The following is a 27,188-nucleotide window of genomic DNA, read 5'->3' on the forward strand; positions in this document are numbered from 1 at the left end:
AACCAGGTTCTATTAAAAAAAAACTAGTCATCAACTGTATTGACCAACCAGGTTCTAATACCACATAACTAGTCATTAACAATACTAACCAACCTGGCCCTAATTCAAACATGGATACCCATAAATTCTATAAATAGTTACAGTGCATTCAAATTGTATATATAATTATAATAATTACAAACATTAATTATTTGATGTCCACATAAAATTAAATATATTAACACTGCTGTATTAGGGGCATACATGTACAACTGCAGTACGGTCTCCAATGACCAAAACCTATAAATGAAATTTCTGACCCACATGTGAATTCTTATTTATAAATTGATATTTTCCAGAATATACGAATACATTTTTTTTTTGTACAAGTTATTATCTCCATGTAAAATTAAATTTCAAATTCAATCTTCAAACATCAAACATGTAGCCAGAATATAGATGTGAGGAACGAATGTGAATTTGGAAAAACTACTATCCATTCTTACCATACTGACAGTGTAGGTCTGTCTATTCTGACAGTGTAGGTCTGTCTATTCTGACAGTGTAGGTCTGTCTATTCTGACAGTGTAGGTCTGTCTATTCTGACAGTGTAGGTCTGTCTATTCTGACAGTGTAGGTCTGTCTATTCTGACAGAGTAGGTCTGTCTATTCTGACAGTGTAGGTCTGTCTATTCTGACAGTGTAGGTCTGTCTATTCTGACAGTGTAGGTCTTTCTATTCTGAAAGTGTAGGTCTGTCTATTCTGACAGTGTAGGTCTGTCTATTCTGACAGTGTAGGTCTGTCTATTCTGACAGTGTAGGTCTGTCTATTCTGACAGTGTAGGTCTGTCTATTCAAACAGTGCAGGTCTGTCTATTCTGACAGTGTAGGTCTGTCTATTCAGACAGTGTAGGTCTGTCTATTCTGACAGTGTAGGTCTGTCTATTCAGACAGTGTAGGTCTGTCTATTCTGACAGTGTAGGTCTGTCTATTCTGACAGTGTAGGTCTGTCTATTCTGACAATGTAGGTCTGTTTATTCTGATAGTGTAGGTCTGTCTATTCTGACAGTGTAGGTCTGTCTATTCTGACAGTGTAGGTCTGTCTATTCTGAAAGTGTAGGTCTGTCTATTCTGACAGTGTAGGTCTGTCTATTCTGACAGTGTAGGTCTGTCTTTTCTGACAGTGTAGGTCTGTCTTTTCTGAAAGTGTAGGTCTATCCATTCAGACAGTGTAGGTCTGTCCATTCAAACAGTGTAGGTCTGTCCATTCAGTCAGTGTAGGTCTGTCCATTCAGTCAGTGTAGGTCTGCCCATTCTGCTCGTGTAGGTCTGTCTATTCTGACAGTGTAGGTATGTCTATTCTGACAGTGTAGGTATGTCTATTCTGACAGTGTAGGTATGTCTATTCTGACAGTGTAGGTCTGTCTACTCTGATAGTGTAGGTCTGTCCATTCAGACAATGTACATGTAGGTCTGTCCATTCAGTCAGTGTAGGTCTGTCCATTCAGACAATGTAGGTCTGTCCATTCAGTCAGTGTAGGTCTGTCCATTCTGCTCGTGTAGGTCTGTCTATTCTGATAGTGTAGGTCTGTCTATTCTGACAGTGTAGGTCTGTCTTTTCTGAAAGTGTAGGTCTATCCATTCAGACAGTGTAGGTCTGTCCATTCAGACAGTGTAGGTCTGTCCATTCAGTCAGTGTAGGTCTGTCCATTCAGTCAGTGTAGGTCTGCCCATTCTGCTCGTGTAGGTCTGCCTATTCTGACAGTGTAGGTCTGTCTATTCTGACAGTGTAGGTCTGTCTATTCTGACAATGTAGGTCTGTTTATTCTGACAATGTAGGCCTGTTTATTCTGACAGTGTAGGTCTGTCTATTCTGACAGTGTAGGTCTGTCTATTCTGACAGTGTAGGTCTGTCTATTCTGACAGTGTAGGTCTGGCCATTCTGACAGTGTAGGTCTGTCTATTCTGACAGTGTAGGTCTGTCTATTCTGACAGTGTAGGTCTGTCTATTCTGACAGTGTAGGTCTGTCTATTCTGACAGTGTAGGTCTGTCTTTTCTGAAAGTGTAGGTCTATCCATTCAGACAGTGTAGGTCTGTCCATTCAGACAGTGTAGGTCTGTCCATTCAGTCAGTGTAGGTCTGTCCATTCAGTCAGTGTAGGTCTGCCCATTCTGCTCGTGTAGGTCTGTCTATTCTGACAGTGTAGGTATGTCTATTCTGACAGTGTAGGTATGTCTATTCTGACAGTGTAGGTATGTCTATTCTGATAGTGTAGGTCTGTCCATTCAGACAGTGTAGGTCTGTCCATTCAGACAGTGTAGGTCTGTCCATTCAGACAATGTAGGTCTGTCCATTCAGACAATGTAGGTCTGTCCATTCAGTCAGTGTAGGTCTGTCCATTCAGTCAGTGTAGGTCTGTCTATTCTGACAGTGTAGGTCTGTCTATTCTGACAGTGTAGGTCTGTGTATTCTGACAATGTAGGTCTGTCTATTCTGACAGTGTAGGTCTGTCTATTCTGACAATGTAGGTCTGTCTATTCTGACAGTGTAGGTCTGTGTATTCTGACAATGTAGGTCTGTCTATTCTGACAGTGTAGGTCTGTCTATTCTGACAATGTAGGTCTGTTTATTCTGACAATGTAGGCCTGTTTATTCTGACAGTGTAGGTCTGTTTATTCTGACAGTGTAGGTCTGTCTATTCTGACAGTGTAGGTCTGTCTATTCTGACAGTGTAGGTCTGTCTATTCTGACAGTGTAGGTCTGTTTATTCTGACAATGTAGGTCTGTCTATTCTGACAGTGTAGGTCTGTCTATTCTGACAATGTAGGTCTGTTTATTCTGACAATGTAGGCCTGTTTATTCTGACAGTGTAGGCCTGTTTATTCTGACAGTGTAGGTCTGTCTATTCTGACAGTGTAGGTCTGTCTATTCTGACAGTGTAGGTCTGTTTATTCTGACAATGTAGGTCTGTCTATTCTGACAATGTAGGTCTGTTTATTCTGACAATGTAGGTCTGTCTATTCTGACAGTGTATGTCTGTTTATTCTGACAATGTAGGTCTGTCTATTCTGACAATGTAGGTCTGTTTATTCTGACAATGTAGGTCTGTTTATTCTGACAGTGTAGGTCTGTCTATTCTGACAGTGTAGGTCTGTCTATTCTGACAGTGTAGGTCTGTCTATTCTGACAATGTAGGTCTGTTTATTCTGACAATGTAGGCCTGTTTATTCTGACAATGTAGGTCTGTTTATTCTGACAATGTAGGCCTGTTTATTCTGACAGTGTAGGTCTGTCTATTCTGACAATGTAGGTCTGTTTATTCTGACAGTGTAGGTCTGTCTATTCTGACAGTGTAGGTCTGTCTATTCTGACAGTGTAGGTCTGTCTATTCTGACAGTGTATGTCTGTTTATTCTGACAGTGTAGGTCTGTCTATTCTGACAATGTAGGTCTGTTTATTCTGACAATGTAGGTCTGTTTATTCTGACAGTGTAGGTCTGTCTATTCTGACAGTGTAGGTCTGTCTATTCTGACAGTGTAGGTCTGTCTATTCTGACAGTGTAGGTCTGTCTATTCTGACAGTGTAGGTCTGTCTATTCTGACAGTGTAGGTCTGTCTATTCTGACAATGTAGGTCTGTCTATTCTGACAATGTAGGTCTGTTTATTCTGACAGTGTAGGTCTGTCTATTCTGACAGTGTAGGTCTGTCTATTCTGACAGTGTAGGTCTGTCTATTCTGACAGTGTAGGTCTGTCTATTCTGACAGTGTAGGTCTGTCCATTCTGACAGTGTAGGTCTGTCCATTCTGATAGTGTAGCTCTGTCCATTCAGACAGGGTAGGTCTGTCCATTCTGACAGTGTAGGTCTGTTTATTCTGACAGTGTAGGTCTGTCTATTCTGACAGTGTAGGTCTGTCTATTCTGACAGTGTAGGTCTGTCTATTCTGACAGTGTAGGTCTGTCTATTCTGACAGTGTAGGTCTGTCTATTCTGACAGTGTAGGTCTGTCTATTCTGACAGGTAGGTCTGTCTATTCTGACAATGTAGGTCTGTCTATTCTGACAATGTAGGTCTGTTTATTCTGACAGTGTAGGTCTGTCTATTCTGACAGTGTAGGTCTGTCTATTCTGACAGTGTAGGTCTGTCTATTCTGACAGTGTAGGTCTGTCTATTCTGACAGTGTAGGTCTGTCCATTCTGACAGTGTAGGTCTGTCCATTCTGATAGTGTAGCTCTGTCCATTCAGACAGGGTAGGTCTGTCCATTCTGACAGGGTAGGTCTGTCCATTCTGACAACGTGACTGGTTGACACACAGTACAAAGGATCTCCTTGAAGTCAAATATACTGCTGGTAATATAGGTCAATGCATGTAACTACATGTACATGTACCACTACTGTTTGCTATCATTCATAAGGCCACTTTATCTTAATGATAAGATACAAGGGACAGGTTGGAAAATAAAAGTGCCTGACCAATGGATGATGTACTTGCTCTTAGCATTATTTGAAATACAATAGGTTTCAAAAACTCTTTAAGCAATTTTATGTTGACAAATTAGGAACACAGGACTGCCCGTTTGACCGGTATATATGGCTTTATTCACCTGTACTTAGGAACAGGACACCTGTGTATTTACCTGTCTCAGCTAGTGTTCAGGACGGTGGATAAGCCGCAATATTATTATTTCAACCTTTGGAAATAATATGTCATATGTCACTCCAAGTGTTTTGAATGATCAATGATTGAATTTGTTTTCATGAAGAACAACATTTTGAATCATTCTCTGATATTGAAAAAATACTAGTATCCAATCTATTTATGTCATCTTGGTGCATGTTGTTATGTCTTTAACTTCTTAACTTTTTGTGGTAAGATAACAAAGTTTGGTAACTATGAACTATTAGAATAAGGTATGATAAAAGTGAAAAATAACAAGTATTCTATTTGGATTAGCTTACAAAAACTTATTTTGTCAACATCTTAAGGAGACATATAATTTAATTTATACATAAGGGTGGATGGATGTAATTACATTTCAATCAAAAAGTCATATTTTGGTTATTATCTCAAATTGGGGACAGACAGTAGCTAGAATTATTCTTCATGATTGGAAACAGTTGTAAATCTAATTATAATTATAAATTTCTGTAAAAAGTATTTGTATGGATAAGACCAAAAATGATGTACCAACCCTTTGACAATGCACAAGATTCATTCCAATGAACAACCAATAAGCTGTATTATGTGATCCGAAACCTATATTATTTACACATGACTGACTAATCATAATAGATACTCATTCACGTCTTGTCTCTATGAATGAAATCTGCATGACCTTTTTCAATAGCATGTATTATATAAGAACTCAATATCTACTTTACATACCAGGGTTTTTACTGGTAATATACAACCTATGTAAGCTAACTGTGATGACATAAACTCACGTTGATAATTATTTCAGTTTTTATTTGCAATATTTTGAATAATAAATAAACAAAAGTTTTAAAAAGAGATGAAATTATCGTAAATCAAATATGTTTCTAACCAATGGCATCACAATATGTAGTGAATTCTTAGAAATGAAATATACATGTTTTGCTAATATATAAGAACATTAGCAAACCAGTCTGAGTCTGACATTGACTAGCTCCTTTACATTTGTCATTTTTCAATTTCCAGGAAAATATTTATCACATACATGTATCATATCACTTCCACACCATTGCAGTTAAATTAATTTATTTTATCATAAAGCACTTAATATTTACTGATAGGAATGTTTGTGATTTGGTAATTCTGTGGCGTTCATGGAGACAAAATTACGGGAAAGTCATGGACACTTCCTGTCATAGAACTCCAGACAAAATTTCACTGCTACATGTATAAAATAACATGATTTTCAATGCCTTGAAAAATTCGCAAACATTTAAAAAAATTGTCCAAATTGCATGATTAGATACAGTACAGTCTGGGCATAACCTTCCAAGCAGACTTTACTTTTTCATAAAAAAAAAAGTATCATTATCATCAATAATTGATCATGTGCATAAATTTGACTTCATTTTCAGCAATGGTGCACTACAAAAATTATCATAATAAACAAAACTCATGATTTTATAACTTAATCAGTGTGTGCATATCGAATATTAATATTTTAGAATATAAATAATTGTATAGCTTAGATCTTTAAAAAACGGTTAATGTGAACAAGGACTCATTAAAAAATAAAATAAATTTAGTCAGTTAGAAACTTTTCTGGGCCAAAAAATCCTACCCCCCCCCCAAATATTTAAAAGAATTTATTTTTATCTGATTTCAATTTTTTGATGCCCTCTCTTGAACAGATTACTCTGCTCAACCTGGTAGATTTGTGGTGACTCTCTATTAGGTAAATGATAGAATGACTGTGATTTTGCATTTCGACATGACTGGAGATATAGTATAATTGTAAGTAGATTCCACTGAAAAGGTTGTGTTCATTATTGGTTCCTATGTAGCACCACAAGATGGGATAAAGGCCACACAGAAAACATACAGCTATAGGCAGTATATACATAATGGCTTAATGTGAGAGACTGACATGGTTGTATATATGGCTTATCACTGGAAAGAAGCAGTTTATGATTTGAAGGCATGGGTCTCAGTACTCTTGACAACGGTGACAATACAAATACCCTTTTATGGTGTTTAGTTGAAGGCCTTTATAAATAAGAGATACCAATATGGCGTTTAGAGATGTACATCGTAACATGTAGTGAATTCTGACTACTGGTAGATATATTTCCAGTTGTAGCTGTCACTTAGCAACCAACTTACTACCAACATAATGTACTATATCTACTGAGTACCTTCACAATAAATGGCGTATGTTATAACTACAACTATACCATGTCTTATAGGATGGATGACTTCACAAACACAAAACCAAGTCAAAAAAAAACTCGCAAGTTTGTTACAACACTATAAAGAAGACTGGAAACTTCATAAATAACTCATTCACGAAATTAAATAAAAACTTTATTTGAGATTTAAACATAACTGCATAAGTTATAGTAGTGAAAATGCTTACAAAATGTCTTGTAGTTTACAATTTTAATTTTACTCATTCCTATTTATTACTATTAAATGATAGAAACATCTAAAGATGTAAAATAAATGATTACGTGGGTGAAATATAGAAAAATTGGGTAATCATAGAAGCTGGTTTGAAGTTGGCCGTTAGTGATTTTAATACAAACTGTTTGATAGACCAACGCTCACAAAAACATTGTGCCCTCCCTCCCCCAGAAGTGTCCATGTACATGTATACATCAATAACCTCTTATTTCTAATCTCAAAGCGATGTATAGTCTAGTATCTTCAGTGTACCTTTGACACTGTCTTGCAATGCAAGGATGCAAAATTTCAGTTTCGATGCATTCTAAAACGGCTGAGACAAATGTTTGTTTATAAACATTTAGCCCCAATCCTGATCTTGACATTGATTGGTGATGAACCTGTCAATCATTGCATCACTACTGAACCCAGACCAATGACAATCATTAATGTTGCAAGAGGGCATGTACATGTACTAGAGTCACAAGTGTCTTTTGTTTATGGTTTGCCATTTATACTACATGTACCATAATATTTTATTTTATTGAAAAAACACAACAAATAAACAAACAAGAGACTGTTAGCAAGTCTACTACATACATGTACATGTATGCATTTGGGCAAGGGGAATACATGTACATGTCCTGATTTGAAGTTAGGTGATTAGGTGTCATCAGGAGCATCAGTTTGAGTCACACACGCAGTACACGTTTTTTTTTTATTTGACATAGAATTTACCATGCCGTTTATTCAATGTTATTTACTTGTTTTACTATCTATGTCAGCAGCTACCTGTACATGTACTATGAGTTTACAGTTATTTCTCATTACTTATTTACATACAATAATACTTTATTAAGGTGACTGCACAAATACATGTGCATATAAGAGAGGGGATACAGTTACAGTTTTTCTTAGGGTCCAGTCGAGTATGGATTATGAAATGTTCAGAATTTGTGCGACAATGTGGCACGTTTGATTATACAAATTTCTAAAACGTCACTGACAACAAATAAAATAGTGAATATAAAAATGAATATATTAGTTTAACTCAGTGACCTTTTTTCATAATAAAGTTAATCTGTCAAACACATTTACAATACTACACCATTGCTGGAAATCAATTCCAGAACATTGCTGATGAAACACATTTTCATCGCCAGCACCCTGGTTGTACCACATCTCCTCAAAGCCATAACTAAAAAGTATTCCTTCCAATTATTTAACTCAGCATTACTTGTTTGAATTAGCTAATGTGTGTTGACAATTGTACAGTATAGCATTGATATACATAATGATTTGGGTCCATTTTGAGTATTTTCAGCCAATATTTCATCATTCTAACTAATCAAAAAGAATACATAGTGGGACAACCAATTTCTGTATGGATTACCAGTGTATTAGGCATGTAAAGCACAAATTTACAAAATTCAATGTAAATATTTTCAACAGCTGGAGAATAAGAATGACCCTAAATTTCACTTCCGCAATGCATTATTGGAACAATTATTTTTGTCAAATATTTTAAAGCAAAGAGAAATTGGCACTGAGCCTATTCTACCATCCACGAGTGCATGGAACACTTTTGAAGTCTTGCTTTGCTTGATATTGTTAGCACACTGACTAAGAACGACGTAGTGAAAGTTTTATTCTCAAATAAACATAATACGACACTACTGCAATTATTTTTCAATCATAACCTCACTATTTGTATTTTTGTAGCATTTCTTCTTTTCTAAAAAATGACATTGGTTTTGTCTAAAGTAACTCTCGAAGGATAATTATCACAATATGATTTAATGTAATCCAATTGCATTGTAAGACATCAAAACTAAATCATCCGCAAAAAAAGATACGCTGTAAAATGACTTAATTAAACCAACAGAACAACCATCTTAGAAGTGCGCCAGACTGAACCTCTACGTGAGGGTCATTGATAAAATAAAGAAAACAAAAAAGGGTGAATACAGCCTTGTATCGTAAACGACATCAACACTTTGACCACTTTGACCACTTTGACAACCTTACACGTTACTTAGTACGTGACTGCACCTACGTATCAAATGTCAAACAATATCAGCAAGGGCACGGCACCCGAGGCAAGTACTGGATAAATGACCAGAACAGTTTCTTGTCAGCAAAACTAAGGCTGTGTTATAGGCTAAACGAGGTTTGGATAAAGAATACTGTGACCAGTAGATGGATCTGCGTGCACGTCACCCACGCACCGCGACATACGTAACATAACAGCTGATAACTCTTGTACCAACCGACAATACTTGAATAGATATACGGTTTGTAAAACACAAACGACGATAATAATATCTTTGTCGCGTATAAAATAGTCACATTTGTCTATATTCTAAATAGTCTTCCGGTCAGTCACAACGTAATGTGCGTTGTATTTCAAAACATTACTGTACATACCTAAATACGAACGTTATCTTCGTTTTTGTGGAATTTCAGTACATCGGTGAAGATCCATTCGACACTCGACAAAAGTTGGTACTGGTGGAAAGATGTGTATGTCAAAACATTGAAAGATAACAGACAGTCGGCAACTGAAATCTCCAGTAATCTTTCAAACCCTAGTTTTAATATATATCCGCCATTTTGCTTATTTGCATAGGTGAGTCATTCATAAACGGCTCTTCCGTTGTGTAAGTTGACACCCGACTGATGAGGGCGCTGGCCTCACCGTCGTTGAGAACTTAAACAATTTCAAAACTCAAAACCGAATTGAAACATTCTCTTTCAAGTATTGAGAACTCATTCAACTTATTTTGCAATTCATAAGTGAATCCATATAAAGTAAAACCATATAAACATCAAATATGAACAATAACGTACAGTGTTTCTGGGATGGCAGACAGGTGTTGTATTATCTCGTGTCACGTGATTGCACATATGTACTGTGTACTATTATCTCACATCGCAGAAAAACCTAGTGTCCTTTTATGGAAGTTATCATATTGTCAATATCATGATCAAATATTCTGAAAGAAGAAACAATACCCATATTTGGACCACGGACCATCGACAAACAGTGAGAGTCGGGGTAATTTAGAGAAATCAGCTTATATGGTGTGCAATGCGAGTGACGACCTTATGTAAACACCATATTATTGGAACTGACCAAATTTGGGCTCGAAAAACACACTATAGTATAGTATATGACGAAGGCTTTACTGAATAAAAATAGTCATTCTCTGGATTGTCAATAAAAACGTTGTTTTTCAATTGAAAAAGCAATATTTTTGATATGAATTTGATATAACCCGTACGACCATAACGTGCAGCCGACCATCAATGTGATTGAACGGGGAGGGGTGTCCCAGACAAAACGTCATCCTGCTGACACTTAACACATTACATTACAACATGACAGTTGTAGTACGAGCCGTAGTTGTAATTACATGTAATGTTGGTTTACCATGCCAGTTGTTAACTTCGCACATAATGTGAGTTGGAGACGAGATCTTTTCAAACTTCAACTCAGTAAACTCATCTGCTTTGATTGCCGTTGATTTTGATATACATGTATATATTAGGGCTACCAGTTTCATACATAACACAAAACAAAAGAAAATACAAGTTTGTCGACAGAGGGCGCTATGTTCGGAGTTCCCATGCGTAGCGTGTTCTAAAGTTCCACAACTGAGTCGCACAATCAAGCATAGTGACACGCAGTAAAGTAAGGCTTATTCATGTTGCAATACGTCCTTGACAGGCAGCTACTGCAAAAAAAGATGTTTCGAGGCAGACCAACTTCTGTTTCCGTGTCTGAAACAAGTAACCGACTGGCTGTCGGTGGGGACACGCCAGATGACAAGGTGGCCCACTCATCTGGTGACTCCGATGATCAGACGCTAGTCAAACCAAAAAATGAGAACAATCGCCTTCTGTATACCAGAAAGCAATACAAGAAACTTACACTAAAACTGGTTAGTATGGTTATTGTTTACATTATTCAAAACTGAATATTTTTGTTCTATCGTTCACCATATTCGCCCACAGTCTCAACTACTTTCGAAGTAAGAATTTGTTAAATACTGGTCAGAAATACTATTAATGACGTTATTGTTGACAGTGTCTTACTTTGTGTTCCAACAGATCTCATTAAGTGAGGAATACCACAAAAAAATGTACGAATTGAATGTAATGCGTGGTATGATAAAACGTTTACTTGCCAACAATCGCTTTCAGCAAAGAAGGTTACGTAAGTCTACGCCGAGTTCTTACTTACTTACTTACTTACTTACTTACTTACTTACTTACTTACTTACTTACTTACTTACTTACTTACTTACTTACTTACTTACTTACTTATTTACTTACTTACTTATTTACTTACTTTTTATTTATTTATTTATTTATTTATTTATTTATTTATTTATTTATTTATTTATTTATTTATTTATTTATTTATTTATTTATTTATTTATTTATTTATTTATTTCTGTTTGTCTCGTTTTCAGGCCTGTCTTCACAACTTGAAAACGTTCAACTGAAAAGAGAAACATGTACTACCAGGAAACAGAAAAGTAAAGGTAACATAACCAAAGTTATTTATCACTTTTTAAGGTAGAGATGCAGTTTACCTGGCAGGTATTTTAATTAGTTAATTAGGAAACCAAGATGACCTCCGTTGTCCACAAAACTATATATTTTCGGAAAGCTTATTGTATGAATTTTAAAATTTTGTTAGTATTTTTTTGTTATGGACACTGTAATTTGAAATATGCACAAAAATGTGCTTTTTTGGTCAAAAGTGATTTAAAAAAATAGCTTCTAAACCATGCTTCTGTTTCCTGTCAAAATTGGTTTACGGGTATATCTGTTTACTGTGAAGAAAGTGCCGTCTTGAAAACTGTCTACCAGTTGTCAATTTTGCAGGGCAGCAGCTCAAATTTCACTACTTCAAGTTTATGCATAAATTAACACCCAGGCTAGTTGTCTGTACGATTGTTGTAACACTGTTCAACCAAAAACAATGCCCCGACGGCGTTTTCAAAACAAAAGGTCAAAGCGTCTAGGAGCTATTTTAAGTTATTTAAGTTCTTGGATGTGCATCTATATTTTAAAATCGTCTTTTGAGTATGTTCCACTATTCACAATTCTACAAAATTTTAACAGTCTATAGCCAAGACTGTTTGAATAATAAAAAGCAAGAAAAAAAAATTTCACTCCCAAGTGCCCACAAACCTGCATCTCTACCTTAAATCTTATTGTTTTTAGTAACAATTCGGTTTAATCGGCACGCGTTCAAATAACGCGTTGGCGAGTCTCACTAGGTTCTTTCCAACATGGCTATGTGCCCTCCACCAATCAGATCGCCGGATTCACGATTAATATTCTCTGAATAAATTGAGAGAAGTTAGTTAGAACATGGCTTTGTCAGCTGATCTTGATTGACAGTACCGCGTAAAACAAAAATAAAATTGAATAAATTGTTGCAAATTGTTGCCATGTTAGAAGCTGGTTATTTTATAACATATACGTAGTCGATTTCACCAATTTTTTTGGTAAATTTTCTACAAACCCAATTGTGGTTACTGCGTGAGTAACTCTTATTGTGCAGATGAATACTGGGCGGATGACAAGATCAGAAAAAAAGGACCCGGATGTAAACTAGTTGCATCTTCTCACTACTATCCTGCTACTCCCTCTACAGCTTGGCTACTCCCTCTACAGCTTGGCTACTCCACAGCTTGGCTACTCCCTCTACAGCTTGGCTACTCCCTCTACAGCTTGGCTACTCCCTCTACAGCTTGGCTACTCCCTCTACAGCTTGGCTACTCCCTTTACAGCTTGGCTACTCCCTCTACAGCTTGGCTACTCCCTTTACAGCTTGGCTACTCCCTCTACAGCTTGGCTACTCCCTTTACAGCTTGGCTACTCCACAGCTTGGCTACTCCCTCTACAGCTTGGCTACTCCCTCTACAGCTTGGCTACTCCCTCTACAGCTTGGCTACTCCCTCTACAGCTTGGCTACTCCCTCTACAGCTTGGCTACTTCCTCTACAGCTTGGCTACTCCCTCTACAGCTTGGCTACTCCCTCTACAGCTTGGCTACTCCCTCTACAGCTTGGCTACTTCCTCCACAGCTTGGCTACTCCCTCTACAGCTTGGCTACTCCCTCTACAGCTTGGCTACTCCCTCTACAGCTTGGCTACTCCCTCCACAGCTTGGCTACTCCCTCCACAGCTTGGCTACTCCCTTTACAGCTTGGCTACTCCACAGCTTGGCTACTCCCTCTACAGCTTGGCTACTCCCTCTACAGCTTGGCTACTCCCTCTACAGCTTGGCTACTTCCTCTACAGCTTGGCTACTTCCTCTACAGCTTGGCTACTCCCTCTACAGCTTGGCTACTTCCTCTACAGCTTGGCTACTCCCTCTACAGCTTGGCTACTCCCTCTACAGCTTGGCTACTCCCTCTACAGCTTGGCTACTCCCTTTACAGCTTGGCTACTCCCTCTACAGCTTGGCTACTCCACAGCTTGGCTACTCCCTCTACAGCTTGGCTACTCCACAGCTTGGCTACTCCCTCTACAGCTTGGCTACTCCACAGCTTGGCTACTCCCTCTACAGCTTGGCTACTCCACAGCTTGGCTACTCCCTCTACAGCTTGGCTACTCCCTCTACAGCTTGGCTACTCCATAGCTTGGCTACTCCCTCTACAGCTTGGCTACTCCACAGCTTGGCTACTCTCTCTACAGCTTGGCTACTCCCTCTACAGCTTGGCTACTCCCTCCACAGCTTGGCTACTCCCTCTACAGCTTGGCTACTCACTCTACAGCTTGGCTACTCCCTCCACAGCTTGGCTACTCCCTCCACAGCTTGGCTACTCCCTCTACAGCTTGGCTACTCCCTCTACAGCTTGGCTACTCCACAGCTTGGCTACTCCCTCTACAGCTTGGCTACTCCACAGCTTGGCTACTCCCTCTACAGCTTGGCTACTCCACAGCTTGGCTACTCCCTCTACAGCTTGGCTACTCCACAGCTCGGCTACTCCCTCTACAGCTTGGCCACTCCCTCTACGGCTTGGCTACTCCCTCTACAGCTTGGCTACTCCATAGCTTGGCTACTCCATCTACAGCTTGGCTACTCCACAGCTTGGCTACTCTCTCTACAGCTTGGCTACTCCCTCTACAGCTTGGCTACTCCCTCTACAGCTTGGCTACTCCCTCGACAGTTTGGCTACTCCCTCTACAGCTTGGCTACTCACTCTACAGCTTGGCTACTCCCTCCACAGCTTGGCTACTCCCTCCACAGCTTGGCTACTCCCTCCACAGCTTGGCTACTCCCTCTACAGCTTGGCTACTCCCTCTACAGCTTGGCTACTTCCTCTACAGCTTGGCTACTTCCTCTACAGCTTGGCTACTCCCTCTACAGCTTGGCTACTCCCTCTACAGCTTGGCTACTCCCTCTACAGCTTGGCTACTCCCTCTACAGCTTGGCTACTCCCTCTACAGCTTGGCTACTCCCTCCACAGCTTGGCTACTCCCTCTACAACTTGGCTACTCCACAGCTTGGCTACTCCCTCTACAGCTTGGCTACTCCCTCTACAGCTTGGCTACTTCCTCTACAGCTTGGCTACTTCCTCTACAGCTTGGCTACTCCCTCTACAGCTTGGCTACTTCCTCTACAGCTTGGCTACTCCCTCTACAGCTTGGCTACTCCCTCTACAGCTTGGCTACTCCCTCTACAGCTTGGCTACTCCCTTTACAGCTTGGCTACTCCCTCTACAGCTTGGCTACTCCACAGCTTGGCTACTCCCTCTACAGCTTGGCTACTCCACAGCTTGGCTACTCCCTCTACAGCTTGGCTACTCCACAGCTTGGCCACTCCCTCTACAGCTTGGCTACTCCCTCTACAGCTTGGCTACTCCCTCTACAGCTTGGCTACTCCATAGCTTGGCTACTCCCTCTACAGCTTGGCTACTCCACAGCTTGGCTACTCTCTCTACAGCTTGGCTACTCCCTCTACAGCTTGGCTACTCCCTCCACAGCTTGGCTACTCCCTCTACAGCTTGGCTACTCACTCTACAGCTTGGCTACTCACTCTACAGCTTGGCTACTCCCTCCACAGCTTGGCTACTCCCTCCACAGCTTGGCTACTCCCTCTACAGCTTGGCTACTCCCTCTACAGCTTGGCTACTCCACAGCTTGGCTACTCCCTCTACAGCTTGGCTACTCCACAGCTTGGCTACTCCCTCTACAGCTTGGCTACTCCACAGCTTGGCTACTCCCTCTACAGCTTGGCTACTCCACAGCTCGGCTACTCCCTCTACAGCTTGGCCACTCCCTCTACGGCTTGGCTACTCCCTCTACAGCTTGGCTACTCCATAGCTTGGCTACTCCATCTACAGCTTGGCTACTCCACAGCTTGGCTACTCTCTCTACAGCTTGGCTACTCCCTCTACAGCTTGGCTACTCCCTCTACAGCTTGGCTACTCCCTCGACAGCTTGGCTACTCCCTCTACAGCTTGGCTACTCACTCTACAGCTTGGCTACTCCCTCCACAGCTTGGCTACTCCCTCCACAGCTTGGCTACTCCCTCCACAGCTTGGCTACTCCCTCTACAGCTTGGCTACTCCCTCTACAGCTTGGCTACTTCCTCTACAGCTTGGCTACTCCCTCTACAGCTTGGCTACTCCCTCTACAGCTTGGCTACTCCCTCTACAGCTTGGCTACTCCCTCTACAGCTTGGCTACTCCCTCTACAGCTTGGCTACTCCCTCTACAGCTTGGCTACTCCCTCCACAGCTTGGCTACTCCCTCTACAACTTGGCTACTCCACAGCTTGGCTACTCCCTCTACAGCTTGGCTACTCCCTCTACAGCTTGGCTACTTCCTCTACAGCTTGGCTACTTCCTCTACAGCTTGGCTACTCCATCTACAGCTTGGCTACTTCCTCTACAGCTTGGCTACTCCATCTACAGCTTGGCTACTCCCTCTACAGCTTGGCTACTCCCTCTACAGCTTGGCTACTTCCTCTACAGCTTGGCTACTCCCTCTACAGCTTGGCTACTTCCTCTACAGCTTGGCTACTTCCTCTACAGCTTGGCTACTCCCTCTACAGCTTGGCTACTCCCTCTACAGCTTGGCTACTCCCTCTACAGCTTGGCTACTTCCTCTACAGCTTGGCTACTCCCTCTACAGCTTGGCTACTTCCTCTACAGCTTGGCTACTCCCTCTACAGCTTGGCTACTTCCTCTACAGCTTGGCTACTCCCTCTACAGCTTGGCTACTTCCTCTACAGCTTGGCTACTCCCTCTACAGCTTGGCTACTCCCTCTACAGCTTGGCTACTTCCTCTACAGCTTGGCTACTCCCTCTACAGCTTGGCTACTTCCTCTACAGCTTGGCTACTCCCTCTACAGCTTGGCTACTCCCTCTACAGCTTGGCTACTCCCTCTACAGCTTGGCTACTTCCTCTACAGCTTGGCTACTCCCTCTACAGCTTGGCTACTTCCTCTACAGCTTGGCTACTCCCTCTACAGCTTGGCTACTCCCTCTACAGCTTGGCTACTCCATCTACAGCTTGGCTACTCCCTCTACAGCTTGGCTACTCTTAGACCTTAGATGTCTTCCAGCTAGTTATATCAATTGTTCTGGAACTAGTTACGTAATAAATATATATTATCTAGAACAAACCAAAGAAACTTTATTCAAATGAAAAACCCTAAGTTTAGGATATCGAAAAAAACGATTCTTTGCCATGGTAACCGGTTTCTAACACTAATGGATAATTCATAATTTTGTTGAAAGATCACCTCGAAGACGCGGAGTTTGAGATAAAAGTTTGGAGACTACGAGAAGAAAATGAAAGACTTTGGAAGAAAGTAGAGCACCTTGAACAAACTAGTAAGTATAATTTCAATTGTCATCGCGTATTTTACATGTGTTGTATACGTCGCTATGAGTCCCATATCGAATAGAACGCTGCATAACGACCATTGCCCTTTAATGTGTTGGAAGTGACCATTATGTGATGGAGGAAACACTATGTGATGGGAGTGTCTTACTATGTAGTGAGCGGCGAACTTTGTGTTGAGAGGGGCACACTTTGCGATGGGAGTGTCTCACTTTGTGATGGGAGGGGCTCACTATGTAGTGAGGGGAGAATTTTATGATGGGAGGGGCACACTTTGTGCAACCAGTGTGTCTAATCTGCAACAAAACACACTCAAATATGACATATTGTTTGTTACAGAACGTGAGACTCCTGATAACGCTGCAGCTATAGACGACATGATGCTGAATTTTGCCCAATTACTTGGCGTACACGCATGTGAACGCAGTGATGGTAACTACTATACATAATTGAATATAATTTGAATATATACATTTATGCACATAATATTGAAATCACAGGATGTATAATAAACTTATATGGTCTTATTTACTTTGCAGCAATCTCTTTCAGTAAAATGATGATGGACAAATTTATCGACGACAATACATGGACGGACGATGACGTCATACTGTGGAAGGGGTACACATACAAAAGAGATGACACCATACTCACGCCATAGACAAAACAAAACTATTTCTGTAAAAAGGTCATTATTTATAAGTAATAAACTGTGTTTACCAAGCTTGTGTTAGAGTGCATGCACATTGTAACTGTTTTGTTCTCCAGTGTTTACCGTACTTCGTAAAATGTAATTACTTTTGTACAGTATCCATGGATACGGTTTTAATTATGTTCTATATATTTTGATAATATTACATTTTGTTCTTGTAACAATTTACGTCTCCATCACGCAGTAAATGTGTATACCGTAAATCAATGATTTCATTTGGTTTTACCAATGCAATACGCGCTTCACAATTATTCTGGAAATATTCCTCCCACCTTCATTTGGTAAGTTGGATTGCTGTTTCCAAGGCGACCAAACTCCAGACCTGTTTCCATTTTTACAATTATCGGCAATATTACACTTTTATATTGTCTTGGGTTGCGGAAGAACTTTTGAAATAAAATTTGATTTATTAGAACCCCCCCTCTGTTTTTCCTCATTTAATGACATGATGCAAACGCGTATGGCGATAAAATCAGCACATGGCGATAAAATCAGCGTTTGTTGGCGAAATCAGCGTATGGCGGTAAAATCAGCGTATGGCGATAAAATCAGCGGATGGCGAGAAAATCAGCGTATGGCGATGAAATCAGCGTTTGGCGGTAAAATCCAGCGTATGGCGGTAAAATCAGCGTATGGCAATAAAATCAGCGTATGGCGATAAAATCAGCATATGGCGATGAAATCAGCATTTGGCGGTAAAATCAGCGTATGGCGGTAAAATCAGCGCATGGCGATAAAATCAGCGTATGGCGATACAATCAGCGTATGGCAATACAATCAGCGTATGGCGATAAAATCAGCGTATGGCGGAATGTTCGGTCACCTGGATCACACTTTTCTGGTTACAGACAGTTCTTTTGTACATTCATCAAGAAGAACCCCGATTGTGACATCATTTAAAGTCAAGCAACATTGTTAGAGGCGAATGACTAGACAAGACTACAATTCATAGTGAAAACAACTCCGCCATTGTATTCTAGTCTCCCAGTGCGTGTGCGGGATATACAATTACGTCACTCAACGACGTTACTACTAACGTTTCATATCCGTTCTGATCATTGTCTCGTTTCATATGTGTAACAATGAGAAGATCACAGTGAAAGACTAAAAATGGGACATCCACAATACCTATATCAATAACAGTTGTACGTAGAACTAATGAATATATTTATTGTCTACCAATATAGTTACAATTTCTGGAATACATTATTAGTATTAACCGTTTTACTAGTACAAACATCGAATGGAAACATTTACTTGTGAAACATACTGGTCGAACGTTAAATCATAATAAACTGTTGTATAATGTGTTCTATGTTGAACTGAGTAGTTACATCCAAGTATGGAGTATATGCCAGTGTTAGTACAACCAATCAATCACACAGTAGGTGCCTTTAAATCCGCCGATAAAAGGAGTAGTTTGATGACAGACCTATAAGAAACAATCTACAATAAGTATAATAATATTATGAAGTTAAAATTACAAACTACATTTTATTGGTTATTAGATTGTTATTCAATATAGAAGTATAATAGACATAAGTTTGAGATTAGTCTGGGTATATTCCGAGGTACGTATGGTCACATCTCTAAGGTCAGTCTGGGTATATTCTGAAGTACGTCTGGTCACATCTCTGAGGTCAGTCTGGGTTTATTCTGAGGTACGTCTGGTCACATCTCTGAGGCCAGTCTGGGTATATTCTGAGGTACGTCTGGTCACATCTCTGAGGTCAGTCTAGATATATTCTGAGGTACATCTGGTCACATCTCTGAGGTCAGTCTAGGTATATTCTGAGGTACGTCTTGTCACATCTCTAAGGCCAGTCTAAGTATATTCTGAGGTACGTCTGGTCACATCTCTGAGGTCAGTCTAGGTATATTCTGAGGTACGTCTGATTACATCTCTGAGGCCAGTCTGGATATATTCTGAGGTACATCTGGTCACATCTCGAAGGCCAGTCTAAGTATATTCTAAGGTACGTCTGGTAACAACTCTGAGGTCAGTCTAGGTATATTCTGAGGTACATCTGGTCACATCTCTGAGGTCAATCTGGGTATATTCTGAGGTACATCTGGTAACATCTCTGGGGTCTGTCTGGGTATATTCTAAGATACGTCTGGTCACATCTCTAAGGCAGTCTAAGTATATTCTGAGGTACGTCTGGTAACATCTCTGAAGTCAGTCTGGGTATATTCTGAGTTACGTCCGGTCACATCTCTGAGGTCAGTCTAGGTATATTCTGAGGTACGTCTGGTCACATCTCTGAGGTCAGTCAAGGTATATTCTGAGGTACGTCTGGTCACATCTCTGAGGTCAGTCTGGGTATATTCTGAGGTACGTCTGGTCACATCTCTGAGGTCAGTTTAGGTATATTCTGAGGTACGTCTGGTAACATCTCTGGGGTCAGTCTGGGTATATTCTAAGGTACGTCTGGTCACATCTCTAAGGCCACTCTGGGTATATTCTGAAGTACGTCTTGTCACATCTCGGAGGCCAGTCTGGGTACATTCTGAGGTACGTCTGGTCACATCTCTAAGGTCAATCTGGGTGTATTTTGAGGTATGTCTGGTCACATCTCTGAGGCCAGTCTGGGTATATTCTGAGGTACGTCTGGTCACATCTCTGAGATCAGTCTGGGTATATTCTGAGGTACGTCTGGTCACATCTCTGAGGTCAGTCTGGGTATATTCTGAGGTACGTCTGGTCACATCTCTGAGGTCGGTCTAGTTATATTCTGAGGTACGTCTGGTCACATCTCTGGATATATTCTGAGGTACATCTGGTAACATCTCTGGGGTCAGTCTGGGTATATTCTGAGGTACGTCTAGTCACATCTCTAGGGTCAGTCTGGTTATATTCTGAGGTAAGTCTGGTAACATCTCTGAGGTCAGTCTGGGTATATTCTGAGGTACGTCTGGTCCCATCTCTGAGGTCAGTCTAGGTATATTCTGAGGTACATCTGGTCACATCTCTGAGGCCAGTCTGGGTATATTCTGAAGTACGTCTGGTCACATCTCTGAGGTCGGTCTAGGTATATTCTGAGGTGCGTCTGGTCACATCTCTGGATATATTCTGAGGTACATCTGGTAACATCTCTGGGGTCAGTCTGGGTATATTCTGAGGTACGTCTGGTCACATCTCTGGGGTCAGTCTGGGTATATTCTGAGGTAAGTCTGGTAACATCTCTGAGGTCAGTCTGGGTATATTCTGAGTTACGTCTGGTCACATCTCTGAGGTCAGTCTGGGTATATTCTTAGGTACGTCTGGTCACATCTCTGAGGTCAGTCTAGATATATTCTGAGGTACGTCTGGTCACATCTCTGAGGCCAGTCTGGGTATATTCTGAGGTACGTCTGGTAACATCTCTGAGGTCAGTCTAGGTATATTCTGAGATACGTCTGGTCACATCTCTGAGGTCAGTCTGGGTATATTCTGAGGTACGTCTGGTCACATCTCTGAGGTCAGTATAGGTATATTCTGAGGTACGTCTGGTCACATCTCTGAGGTCAGTCTGGGTATATTCTGAGGTATGTCTGGTCACATCTCTGAGGTCAGTCTAGGTATATTCTGAGGAACGTCTGATCACATCTCTGATGTCAGTCTAGGTATATTCTGAGGTACATCTGGTCACATTTCTGAGGTCAGTCTGGGTATATTCTGAGGTACATCTGGTAACATCTCTGGGGTCAGTCTGGGTATTTTCTAAGGTACGTCTGGTCACATCTCTAAGGCAGTCTAAGTATATTCTGAGGTACGTCTGGTCACATCTCTGAGGTCAGTCTGGGTATATTCTGAGGTACGTCTGGTCACATCTCTGAGGTCAGTCTGGGTATATTCTGAGGTATGTCTGGTCACATCTCTGAGGTCAGTCTAGGTATATTCTGAGGAACGTCTGATCACATCTCTGATGTCAGTCTAGATATATTCTGAGGTACATCTGGTCACATTTCTGAGGTCAGTCTGGGTATATTCTGAGGTACATCTGGTAACATCTCTGGGGTCAGTCTGGGTATTTTCTAAGGTACGTCTGGTCACATCTCTAAGGCAGTCTAAGTATATTCTGAGGTACGTCTGGTCACATCTCTGAGGTCAGTCTGGGTATATTCTGAGGTACGTCTGGTCACATCTCTGAGGTCAGTCTGGGTATATTCTGAGGTACGTCTGGTCACATCTCTGTGGTCGGTCTAGGTATATTCTGCGGTACGTCTGGTCACATCTCTGGATATATTCTGAGGTACATCTGGTAACATCTCTGGGGTCAGTCTGGGTATATTCTGAGGTACGTCTGGTCACATCTCCGGGGTCAGTCTGGGTATATTCTGAGGTAAGTCTGGTAACATCTCTGAGGTCAGTCTGGGTATATTCTGAGGTACGTCTGGTCACATCTCTGAGGTCAGTCTGGGTATATTCTGAGGTACGTCTGGTCACATCTCTGATGTCAGTCTAGATATATTCTGAGGTACGTCTGGTCACATCTCTGAGGCCAGTCTGGGTATATTCTGAGGTACGTCTGGTAACATCTCTGATGTAAGTCCGGGTATATTCTGAGGTGCGTTTGGTCACATCTCGGAGGCCAGTCTGGGTACATTCTGAGGCACGTCTGGTCACATCTCTAAGGTCAATCTGGGTGTATTCTGAGGTATGTCTGGTCACATCTCTGATTCCAGTCTGGGTATATTCTGAGGTACGTCTGGTAACATCTCTGAGATCAGTCTGGGTATATTCTGAGGTACGTCTGGTCACATCTCTGAGGTCAGTCTGGGTATATTCTGAGGTACGTCTGGTCACATCTCTGAGGTCGGTCTAGGTATATTCTGAGGTACGTCTGGTCACATCTCTGGATATATTCTGAGGTACATCTGGTAACATCTCTGGGGTCAGTCCGGGTATATTCTGAGGTACGTCTGGTCACATCTCTGTGGTCAGTCTAGGTATATTCTGAGGTACGTCTGGTAACATCTCTGATGTCAGTCTGGGTATATTCTGAGGTGCGTTTGGTCACATCTCGGAGGCCAGTCTGGGTACATTCTGAGGTACGTCTGGTCACATCTCTAAGGACAATCTGGGTGTATTCTGAGGTATGTCTGGTCACATCTCTGAGGCCAGTCTGGGTATATTCTGAGGTACGTCTGGTAACATCTCTGAGATCAGTCTGGGTATATTCTGAGGTACGTCTGGTCACATCTCTGAGGTCAGTCTTGGTATATTCTGAGGTATGTCTGGTCACATCTCTGAGGTCGGTCTAGGTATATTCTGAGGTATGTCTGATCACATCTCTGGATACATTCTGAGGTACATCTGGTAACATCTCTGGGGTCAGTCTGGGTATATTCTTAGGTACGTCTGGTCACATCTCTGGGGTCAGTCTGGTTATATTCTGAGGTAAGTCTGGTAACATCTCTGAGGTCAGTCTGGGTATATTCTGAGGTACATCTGGTAACATCTCTGGGGTCAGTCTGGGTATATTCTGAGGTACGTCTGGTCACATCTCTGGGGTCAGTCTGGGTATATTCTGAGGTAAGTCTGGTAACATCTCTGAGGTCAGTCTGGGTATATTCTGAGGTACGTCTGGTCACATCTCTGAGGTCAGTCTGGGTATATTCTGAGGTATGTCTGGTCACATCTCTGATGTCAGTCTAGATATATTCTGAGGTACGTCTGGTCACATCTCTGAGGCCAGTCTGGGTATATTCTGAGGTACGTCTGGTAACATCTCTGATGTAAGTCCGGGTATATTCTGAGGTGCGTTTGGTCACATCTCGGAGGCCAGTCTGGGTACATTCTGAGGCACGTCTGGTCACATCTCTAAGGTCAATCTGGGTGTATTCTGAGGTATGTCTGGTCACATCTCTGATTCCAGTCTGGGTATATTCTGAGGTACGTCTGGTAACATCTCTGAGATCATTCTGGGTATATTCTGAGGTACGTCTGGTCACATCTCTGAGGTCAGTCTGGGTATATTCTGAGGTACGTCTGGTCACATCTCTGAGGTCGGTCTAGGTATATTCTGAGGTACGTCTGGTCACATCTCTGGATATATTCTGAGGTACATCTGGTAACATCTCTGGGGTCAGTCCGGGTATATTCTGAGGTACGTCTGGTCACATCTCTGGGGTCAGTCTGGTTATATTCTGAGGTAAGTCTGGTAACATCTCTGAGGTCAGTCTGGGTATATTCTAAGGTACGTCTGGTCACATCTCTGAGGTCAGTCTTGGTATATTCTGAGGTACGTCTGGTCACATCTCTGAGGTCGGTCTAGGTATATTCTGAGGTATGTCTGATCACATCTCTGGATACATTCTGAGGTACATCTGGTAACATCTCTGGGGTCAGTCAGGGTAAATTCTTAGGTACGTCTGGTCACATCTCTGAGGTCAGTCTAGATATATTCTGAGGTACGTCTGGTAACATCTCTGAGATCAGTCTGGGTATATTCTGAGGTACGTCTGGTCACATCTCTGAGGTCAGTCTTGGTATATTCTGAGGTACGTCTGGTCACATCTCTGAGGTCGGTCTAGGTATATTCTGAGGTATGTCTGATCACATCTCTGGATACATTCTGAGGTACATCTGGTAACATCTCTGGGGTCAGTCTGGGTATATTCTTAGGTACGTCTGGTCACATCTCTGGGGTCAGTCTGGTTATATTCTGAGGTAAGTCTGGTAACATCTCTGAGGTCAGTCTGGGTATATTCTGAGGTACGTCTGGTCACATCTCTGAGGTCAGTCTAGATATATTCTGAGGTACGTCTGGTCACATCTCTGAGGCCAGGCTGGGTATATTCTGAGGTACGTCTGGTAACATCTCTGAGGTCAGTCTAGGTATATTCTGAGGTACATCTGGTCACATCTCTAAGGCCAGTCTAAGTATATTCTGCGGTACGTCTGGTCACATCTCTGGATATATTCTGAGGTACATCTGGTAACATCTCTGGGGTCAGTCTGGGTATATTCTGAGGTACGTCTGGTCACATCTCTGGGGTCAGTCTGGGTATATTCTGAGGTAAGTCTGGTAACATCTCTGAGGTCAGTCTGGGTATATTCTGAGGTACGTCTGGTCACATCTCTGAGGTCAGTCTGGGTATATTCTGAGGTATGTCTGGTCACATCTCTGATGTCAGTCTAGATATATTCTGAGGTACGTCTGGTCACATCTCTGAGGCCAGTCTGGGTATATTCTGAGGTACGTCTGGTAACATCTCTGATGTAAGTCCGGGTATATTCTGAGGTGCGTTTGGTCACATCTCGGAGGCCAGTCTGGGTACATTCTGAGGCACGTCTGGTCACATCTCTAAGGTCAATCTGGGTGTATTCTGAGGTATGTCTGGTCACATCTCTGATTCCAGTCTGGGTATATTCTGAGGTACGTCTGGTAACATCTCTGAGATCATTCTGGGTATATTCTGAGGTACGTCTGGTCACATCTCTGAGGTCAGTCTGGGTATATTCTGAGGTACGTCTGGTCACATCTCTGAGGTCGGTCTAGGTATATTCTGAGGTACGTCTGGTCACATCTCTGGATATATTCTGAGGTACATCTGGTAACATCTCTGGGGTCAGTCCGGGTATATTCTGAGGTACGTCTGGTCACATCTCTGTGGTCAGTCTAGGTATATTCTGAGGTACGTCTGGTAACATCTCTGATGTCAGTCTGGGTATATTCTGAGGTGCGTTTGGTCACATCTCGGAGGCCAGTCTGGGTACATTCTGAGGTACGTCTGGTCACATCTCTAAGGTCAATCTGGGTGTATTCTGAGGTATGTCTGGTCACATCTCTGAGGCCAGTCTGGGTATATTCTGAGGTACGTCTGGTAACATCTCTGAGATCAGTCTGGGTATATTCTGAGGTACGTCTGGTCACATCTCTGAGGTCAGTCTTGGTATATTCTGAGGTACGTCTGGTCACATCTCTGAGGTCGGTCTAGGTATATTCTGAGGTATGTCTGATCACATCTCTGGATACATTCTGAGGTACATCTGGTAACATCTCTGGGGTCAGTCTGGGTATATTCTTAGGTACGTCTGGTCACATCTCTGGGGTCAGTCTGGTTATATTCTGAGGTAAGTCTGGTAACATCTCTGAGGTCAGTCTGGGTATATTCTGAGGTACGTCTGGTCACATCTGTGAGGTCAGTCTAGATATATTCTGAGGTACGTCTGGTCACATCTCTGAGGCCAGGCTGGGTATATTCTGAGGTACGTCTGGTAACATCTCTGAGGTCAGTCTAGGTATATTCTGAGGTACATCTGGTCACATCTCTAAGGCCAGTCTAAGTATATTCTAAGGTACGTCTGGTAACATCTCTGATGTCAGTCTAGGTATATTCTGAGGTACGTCTGGTAACATCTCTGATGTCAGTCTGGGTATATTCTGAGGTGCGTTTGGTCACATCTCGGAGGCTAGTCTGGGTACATCTCTGAGGTCAGTTTTGGTATATTCTGAGGTACGTCTGGTCACATCTCTGATGTCGGTCTAGGTATATTCTGAGGTATGTCTGATCACATCTCTGGATACATTCTGAGGTACATCTGGTAACATCTCTGGGGTCAGTCTGGGTATATTCTTAGGTACGTCTGGTCATATCTCTGAGGTCAGTCTAGATATATTCTGAGGTACGTCTGGTAACATCTCTGAGATCAGTCTGGGTATATTCTGAGGTACGTCTGGTCACATCTCTGAGGTCAGTCTTGGTATATTCTGAGGTACGTCTGGTCACATCTCTGAGGTCGGTCTAGGTATATTCTGAGGTATGTCTGATCACATCTCTGGATACATTCTGAGGTACATCTGGTAACATCTCTGGGGTCAGTCTGGGTATATTCTTAGGTACGTCTGGTCACATCTCTGGGGTCAGTCTGGTTATATTCTGAGGTAAGTCTGGTAACATCTCTGAGGTCAGTCTGGGTATATTCTGAGGTACGTCTGGTCACATCTCTGAGGTCAGTCTAGATATATTCTGAGGTACGTCTGGTCACATCTCTGAGGCCAGGCTGGGTATATTCTGAGGTACGTCTGGTAACATCTCTGAGGTCAGTCTAGGTATATTCTGAGGTACATCTGGTCACATCTCTAAGGCCAGTCTAAGTATATTCTAAGGTACGTCTGGTAACATCTCTGATGTCAGTCTAGGTATATTCTGAGGTACGTCTGGTAACATCTCTGATGTCAGTCTGGGTATATTCTGAGGTGCGTTTGGTCACATCTCGGAGGCCAGTCTGGGTACATTCTGAGGTACGTCTGGTCACATCTCTAAGGTCAATCTGGGTGTATTCTGAGGTATGTCTGGTCACATCTCTGAGGCCAGTCTGGGTATATTCTGAGGTACGTCTGGTAACATCTCTGAGATCAGTCTGGGTATATTCTGAGGTACGTCTGGTCACATCTCTGAGGTCAGTCTTGGTATATTCTGAGGTACGTCTGGTCACATCTCTGAGGTCGGTCTAGGTATATTCTGAGGTATGTCTGATCACATCTCTGGATACATTCTGAGGTACATCTGGTAACATCTCTGGGGTCAGTCTGGG

General features: G+C 41.9%; 2 protein-coding genes across 7 annotated transcripts in view; one reads left to right on the plus strand and one right to left on the minus strand.

Annotated features, from left to right (window-relative positions):
• The window catches only part of LOC102804647 (uncharacterized), a 91,968-nt gene extending 82,275 nt beyond the window's left edge, over nucleotides 1-9,693 (minus strand). For all 5 annotated transcript variants that reach the window (XM_085506330.1, XM_085506333.1, XM_085506332.1 and 2 more), the window contains exon 1: nucleotides 9,502-9,693. The gene's annotated coding sequence lies outside the window, so the exon portion shown is untranslated. The remainder of the gene's footprint in view (nucleotides 1-9,501) is intronic.
• Nucleotides 1-18,077, plus strand: part of LOC102806092 (uncharacterized) — a 32,901-nt gene extending 14,824 nt beyond the window's left edge. Inside the window, exons 2-7 of one of the 2 annotated variants that reach the window (XM_085506336.1) lie at nucleotides 10,809-11,018; nucleotides 11,188-11,293; nucleotides 11,553-11,624; nucleotides 16,845-16,940; nucleotides 17,290-17,382; nucleotides 17,490-18,077. In XM_085506336.1, coding sequence (XP_085362462.1) covers nucleotides 10,824-11,018; nucleotides 11,188-11,293; nucleotides 11,553-11,624; nucleotides 16,845-16,940; nucleotides 17,290-17,382; nucleotides 17,490-17,611 — 684 coding nt within the window. In that variant the 5' untranslated portion in view covers nucleotides 10,809-10,823 and the 3' untranslated portion in view covers nucleotides 17,612-18,077. Of the gene's footprint in view, nucleotides 1-10,804; nucleotides 11,019-11,187; nucleotides 11,294-11,552; nucleotides 11,625-16,844; nucleotides 16,941-17,289; nucleotides 17,383-17,489 lie in introns of both variants that reach the window. The other variant, XM_085506335.1, reaches the window with a different exon arrangement.
• Nucleotides 18,078-27,188: the final 9,111 nt, after the last annotated feature.

This window comes from Saccoglossus kowalevskii, chromosome 12, assembly GCF_978046115.1.
Source record: "Saccoglossus kowalevskii chromosome 12, keSacKowa6.1, whole genome shotgun sequence".
Lineage (NCBI taxonomy): Eukaryota > Metazoa > Hemichordata > Enteropneusta > Harrimaniidae > Saccoglossus > Saccoglossus kowalevskii.